Source organism: Meleagris gallopavo, chromosome Z, assembly GCF_000146605.3.
Source record: "Meleagris gallopavo isolate NT-WF06-2002-E0010 breed Aviagen turkey brand Nicholas breeding stock chromosome Z, Turkey_5.1, whole genome shotgun sequence".
NCBI classification, from domain to species: domain Eukaryota; kingdom Metazoa; phylum Chordata; class Aves; order Galliformes; family Phasianidae; genus Meleagris; species Meleagris gallopavo.
This window is the reverse complement of record NC_015041.2, coordinates 49,290,812-49,297,163: the sequence shown is the minus strand read 5'-3', so window position 1 is coordinate 49,297,163 and position 6,352 is coordinate 49,290,812. Positions and strand designations below refer to the sequence as shown.

General features: G+C 39.6%; 1 protein-coding gene across 1 annotated transcript in view; it reads right to left on the bottom strand.

Moving 5' to 3' along the window:
* SLC44A1 (solute carrier family 44 member 1) overlaps window positions 1-4,152 on the bottom strand; it is a gene marked incomplete at its 5' end in the record, with an annotated part of 38,716 nt that extends 34,564 nt beyond the window's left edge. Inside the window, 2 exons of the mRNA XM_031557430.1 lie at window positions 2,082-2,175; window positions 4,116-4,152. Coding sequence (XP_031413290.1) covers window positions 2,082-2,175; window positions 4,116-4,152 — 131 coding nt within the window. The remainder of the gene's footprint in view (window positions 1-2,081; window positions 2,176-4,115) is intronic.
* Window positions 4,153-6,352: the final 2,200 nt, after the last annotated feature.

Sequence of the window (6,352 nt, the reverse complement as noted above, 5' to 3'; positions counted from 1 at the left end):
AGGGGTGGAGCCTGGCTCCACCTTTCCTAGACCCCACTTAAGAGCTGACTACCACAGGAGAAGGATCTCTTTCGGAGACTGCTCCTCTTGGAGTCTTCTCAGTGAGCCCAGGACAAGGGTAACCTTTCCATCCATTCTTCTTCAAGTATGATAACCTGTTTAGCCTAACTTTCTTGTATATTCATTGACTGTACACCTATGTATAGGGTGACTGGTTGAAATGCCACTGCTACCTAGTGTTTTGTTTTCTATAAGCACTACCAAACAGACTCTTGGTACAGCTCCACAGAGCTGACTGAGAGAGAAACACTAGAGGAAAAAGCTACATAGGTTTTTTTCTAGTGTTCTCTATTCCAAAACTAAAAAGAAAGGTTATGATCCACTGAGACTTAGAGATTCTAGGCAGTCGCAGCAGAAGCATGGATTGCTAACTGCACTGCTAGGCTGAACCGCTAAGTCAAAGGTACATAGAGCCTTCAAGGTGGTGGATTGTAGTCCCTTGAGAACTGGAGTCTCAACTGCAAGATGAGAAGTAGTCATCAAACATCAAGGGACAAACCTCACAGCTTGAGCTACCTCCAATTCCACTGACCTAATGGGAGTTAGATGATGGTTCCTACCTCTGACAGATCAAATCAAAGAAAAGGAGGGCTGGTAAGTTCAGCCAGAATGTCTTAGTCTACAGTGTGCAGGCTTTTCATTTGCCTCCCTCCACAGGATTCTATTTCCCCTCCAAATTACACCAATTTTCTCAAATAATTTAACCATAAAAATCTGAAAAACAGTGTGGATTACATATACAATATAGGCCTTTTCTGCCTGAGGGCATCAAGCTTAGACTTCTTTATTTCAAAAATATTCAAATATGTTGTACATTTTATTCATGCCAAATAACAAAGGGGAAATACACCACTGACACAATAGCTTTTCGGAAATAACTTGAGGCAGCATTTCCACAGAATTTACATGGTATCATTAGAGTTCTGACATACTGTTCTACTTATTTGTTTTCTTATTAAGTTACATTCATTCAGACTGAATGGCATGGGAACACACAGTAAGAAAAGTCAATATATATGACAACAATTAAGACTGACAAGGCTTTTCAGTATGTAAGTCAGCACTGGAATTTTCATTTTTCTATTACAGCTGTATCACTGGTTAGTTGCATAGAATACTGACTTGCTGTAGGGAAAAGTTAAATAAATAAATTCCAGCTGCTACATAAATTATATATTCACCGGATAGCCTACCATAAAGACAAGAGATACTTAAAATTAGAGTTTCTAATTTTATTAAACTGTAACAAAAGATGATGCACAGGGCAAGAGTAAGCAGTTACAATCTCTACTGGATATGCTTGAAAAGCTAAAATGTGAGAAAACAGAACTGGATTCTTCTTGAGAAGAATTACTGATGAAAAGGTGTGCAATCACTTCTTTTCACAGAACTGCTTCCAGTGCAGCCAACACAGCTAACAGTAGCAGGGTCTCTGGAGCAAGAATCCTTTCTCTCTACTTCACAAAAAGCAGTCCAGTATAATATTTTGAACAATAAAACTCAAACTGATCTGTTTATAAAATAAAACTCTCTTTACTTCTTGAGCATTCCCACATTAGCCATTTGGGAACTGAAAGAATTAAAAGACGAAGCAACTTGCTGCAGCTGATTAGTTGATGCAAGGTGCAAAAAGTGAATACTTGACATGTAACTTCTGGATTTTTGAGAGGGAAAATGACATAGTCGCATATGGCTCCCTGAACTGTAGTGCTGGAAGGCAGCTGGCTGTGGGTAAAAGGTAGAAAAACAGCGATACTCAGCACTGTATTGGTCACATGAGACAGAAGAGAACTGAATGATATCAGCTCAGTCATCTTACTAATGCATGTGAGGATAGTTCAGGTTTTCCTTTATGAGTTGCATTCCCAATGTGTTTTAAAAACATGCAACAATAATAAACTAAAAAAATCCATCTGTAAAACAAGAAGTTTGAGGCATATTTTCTAAAGAACACTCAAGCATATAAGCAAAGTAAGTCTTTGTTCCCTTCACCCCCACATCAGATAAGATGTAAATATTACCTCTCTGGAACAGGATATTTAGGACACAACTTGGCAGCTCTTGGGTCTGTAGTATATTCTGAGGGCAGTAGTTCATAGCTACACAGAGTAGATCCTGTTGAGAAGGGGAAAAAAAAAGAAAAACGACTGATGGAAAAAATCAAATATTCCTAATCTTTGCAAACAATATCAAAACTGATACAGGTTGTCATTCTGTAGTGCCTCATGCTATAACTGCAACATTATGCTACAGCTCCTCCTGTAATGAAGCACTGAATCAAGCCCAGCATACACTTCAGTTAACAGAATTACGTTTTCCATCTAGTTTTGGATTTTCCAGAGTTTGTGAATTCAAGAGTAAAAGGCTGATTCATGATCCCATGTAAAAGACACAAAACACCTTGAAGTCATTCTTCTCTGCTGGTCCACCACATTTTTTCTTGATTATTCAGTGTATGAATACAACATAATACAATATAATACAACATTTATTACATTAATAATCATTCAGTTAACTTTAAAAAAATTTTTAAAATACAACTAATCTATAGACTTCAGAGAAAGGAATAAAGGAACCAAACAGCAGAGGTTATATAGTTGGCTGAATACAAGGTCTGACTGTATCCGATGTCTAAAGCTCTTAAAAAAGCTAAATATTCTACACATACAAGTCAGTACAGTATTGTAAATATCAAATTGCCAAAATCAAAACTCAAACATTTCAGTTTTACTTAATATCTAACGTGTGTCTAATGGACATATACTACCCAGGCAGCTCTCTTCCCATTTGTCTGTGATCAACATACTCAACACTGACACCAGTGTTTCCAGGAATATAGCAACTGCGAAGTCAGATTGGAGCACTGGTTTCTCAGAAACAGGGGAGAAAGGCTATAAGGGGATGAGCTGCTTATCCAAAGAGAGCTTCTTCCCAAGCTTGTTTGCTTTCTAATTCTTCAGTGCAAGGATTCTGTATATGTAAAAAAGAATGGTAAAGGCTACATAAGTAAGAACACCTTTGTGATCCACAGGTACATTTTATTCCTCGTATTCTCAAAGTCTTCTCTCCATGAATACTTAGTAGTAGGGAGTTCTACAAACTGGATCTAAATAATACAGATATTATTAACTTTTCTGCAAGTTAAACTGTGAGTCTTGAGAAACACTCTTGGCTTGTTTGACATCAAACCAGTACTATTCATAGAAAGTGAACATGCTATTTGTAGAAGTTGTAGGTATCTTGTTTACCATTGGCATATTGCTACCCCTATGAAAACATCTCTATATATGGGCTGGAAGAGAAGACAGAACAGCTGAGAAGGCTATTCCATTCAGTCTCTGGAACACTAGTTAAGTATTGCTTCTACAGACTAAATTTCTGGGGGAAACAGAAACCAAAACACCAACTACACTACTGAAGAAAGTTAGATTTCTTGCAGAGGGAAAACATCTGAACTCTGTTTATAGTTCTACCATTTGTACGCATCCTGATTATGTGGATAACATTGTATTAGATAGAAAGACATGAGACAAATTTAACATCACAGTAATAAAAGGAGTATTTAAAAGTAATTATTGTTCTTTTTGGACAAAAGGCACTATAATATTGCAGAAGTTTTTAATCTGGACACGTTGCTATTGGTATGAGAGGTTTGAGGTGGGGGTACACTGCAGGAAGCAGTCACATATGTATCATCTCTTACAGACACAAGGCACAAGATATTTAACTGTGTTCTGCTTTGAATACAGACCAAGAATCTAACTTGTAGAAATTATTTCATGAAGAAGCAGGAGGGACTGTATAAGGACAAGCCTATACAGATTCAAGACACTGAAACTGAGATGTCTGCTCTGTTTTCTTGTTCTGTGCTACAAGTGTTCAGCTACAGCTTTCGTAACATATACACAGGCCCCCACACCACATAAGCAGACAAGTGACCTGTGGAAGGCCCTGTGTATAATCAATGAATATAAAGATGTTATAATTACGAAATAAACAAGAGAGTTTGGCTAAGCAGGTTATAGTAACAAAAAGAGAATAGATAGAATGCTTACCCACATCCTGGACTTGCTGCAAAACTCCAGAGGAGCAGATCTCCAGAAGAGATCCTTTCCCCCTGGTAGTCAGCTCTTAGATGGGTCTAGGAGAGGTGGAGCCAGGCTCCACCCCTTCCGGCAGCACAGGTGAATTGCCTTCACCTGTGCTCCTTTGGCTGACTCATTGCTCGCCTCAGGTGATCAATCAGAGGTTCAGGCTGTGATTCAGCAGTTCCCATACTGACCATGGTTCCTTGCAACTTTTACTGATCCCAGCTGATGAAAGAGAAAGCAGGATTCACTACAGGCCTGGAACAGGAGAACCTGACAAAAAAAAGAAGTGCATCTCAAAGTCCTTCTCTTTGCATCCCACTCAAAAATGTAATGGGAGAAATAGTGAATGCCAGATCATAATCTGCACACAGACATTCAAGCAGAAATTGTCAATGAAGATGAGCCAGAAAGTCCCTGGCTGTGGAGGAAACTGGAAGCATGTTGTCAGTTCAACCCAGAACCCTCCTGAGCATGCTCCCTCATGTCATTCAAAGGAGCAGTGGATGCCTCTGCCTGTCACTACCATCTCTTGCCTGGGACTCTCATCCCTTGCAGTTGATATGAAGGAAGCGATGCCATCCCAAGGGACCTGGACAAGCTGGATAAGTGGATATGTGAACATAATAAATTTCAACAAAGCCAAATGCAAGATGCTGCATCTTGGTTGGAGCAATCTCAGACATGTACAGACTGGGAAAAAAAATTCCATGCAGTGATGGGATCAGGAAAGCCAAGGTGCAGAAGGAAAAAAAAAAGAACTTGACAAGAAGGAAGAACTGTCTTCAATGGATACGGAGAAGGCTGAGGTAGTCAGTGAGTTCTCTCCCTCAGACTTCACTAGCAGTCAGGCTTCCCACATCTTTTAATTCCCTGAACCTGTACATGGGATCAGGCAAGCAAAATACCTCCCACTATAAGAAAAGAATGAACACAAAACCATCTCTCAAGACTGAATGTGTATGAATCTATGGGGCTGGTTAAAATGCATCCCAGGGTCCTAAATGAAATGGCTGATGTGATTGCTAAGCCATTCCTTCATATTTGTAGAGTCATGACTGCTAGGTTAAGTCCCTCTGGCTATAAAAAGGAAAACACAACTCCCATTTGTAAGAAAAGGAATAAGGACCAGTGAAACTACAGGTTGATGAGCCTCACTTCTGTGCCTGGGAAAATCATGGAGCAGATCCTCCTGGAAGAGAGATGAAAACACGTGCAAAAGGAAGAGGTGATTCAGGACAGTCAACATGTGACAATGGCAAATCATGCCTTCCAACCCAAGCCATTCTCTGATTCTATGAAATTCTTCACTCAGAGGGCAGTAAGGCATTGGCATAGGCTGCCCAGAGAAATTGTAGATGCCCCTTCCCTGGAGGCACTCAAGGCCAGGCTGGATGGGGCCCTGGGCAGTCTGATCTAGTAGGTAGCAACTCTGCCCAGAGCAGGGAGGATGGAACTAGATTATCTTCAAGGTTTTTCTTCCAATTCAAGCCATTTTAGAATTCTATGATGATTCTACAAACAGCTTGCTCCTACGGCTCCTTTGGGCCTCTTGTCTTCAATTTTACATCCATGGAACTTGCTTCTTTAGACTCCTATAATATGGGCTAGTAGAGACTAATTTTTGCATAGCCAGCCTCAGCTGTGCTCTTTGAGTTTATGAGGCCTGGAGAAGCTAAAAGATTAATTCCAGTTATCTACTTTGCTGAGACAATTAGTTTACCAAAGACATCACAGTTATTTCTAAACTACTAACACTCTTAATTGTTTCATAAACATTATAGGTAGAATTCAGAGAACAAACTGAAAAATCATTATATAATAATTCTTTGCTACCTCTGTTCGTATATTTCTTCTGGAGAAATAATTAGGCAAATAACATTCAACTGTCCTACATGGATTGAATTTGAGAGCACAACATGCTGTAACCTTAAAGAAAAATACTTCTGAACCATGTGGACTAACAGCTGCCCGGCCAGCAATGAATACATCAGTCTTCTGGTCTCACAGTGCTTTTTATTTGGTGCTTTCACAAACTAGGTGGTATTCTGGAGATGCAACACAGTTTCTGTCCCATGGCTTATCTATAAAAAGAGCTGCTCTAGGCATTAGAATATTCTGAGGCCATGACTGGGACAAAGTACCTCAGAAGATACCCTTCCAACCTTAACACAGACATGGGTGCAATCATCCCATTTCTTTTA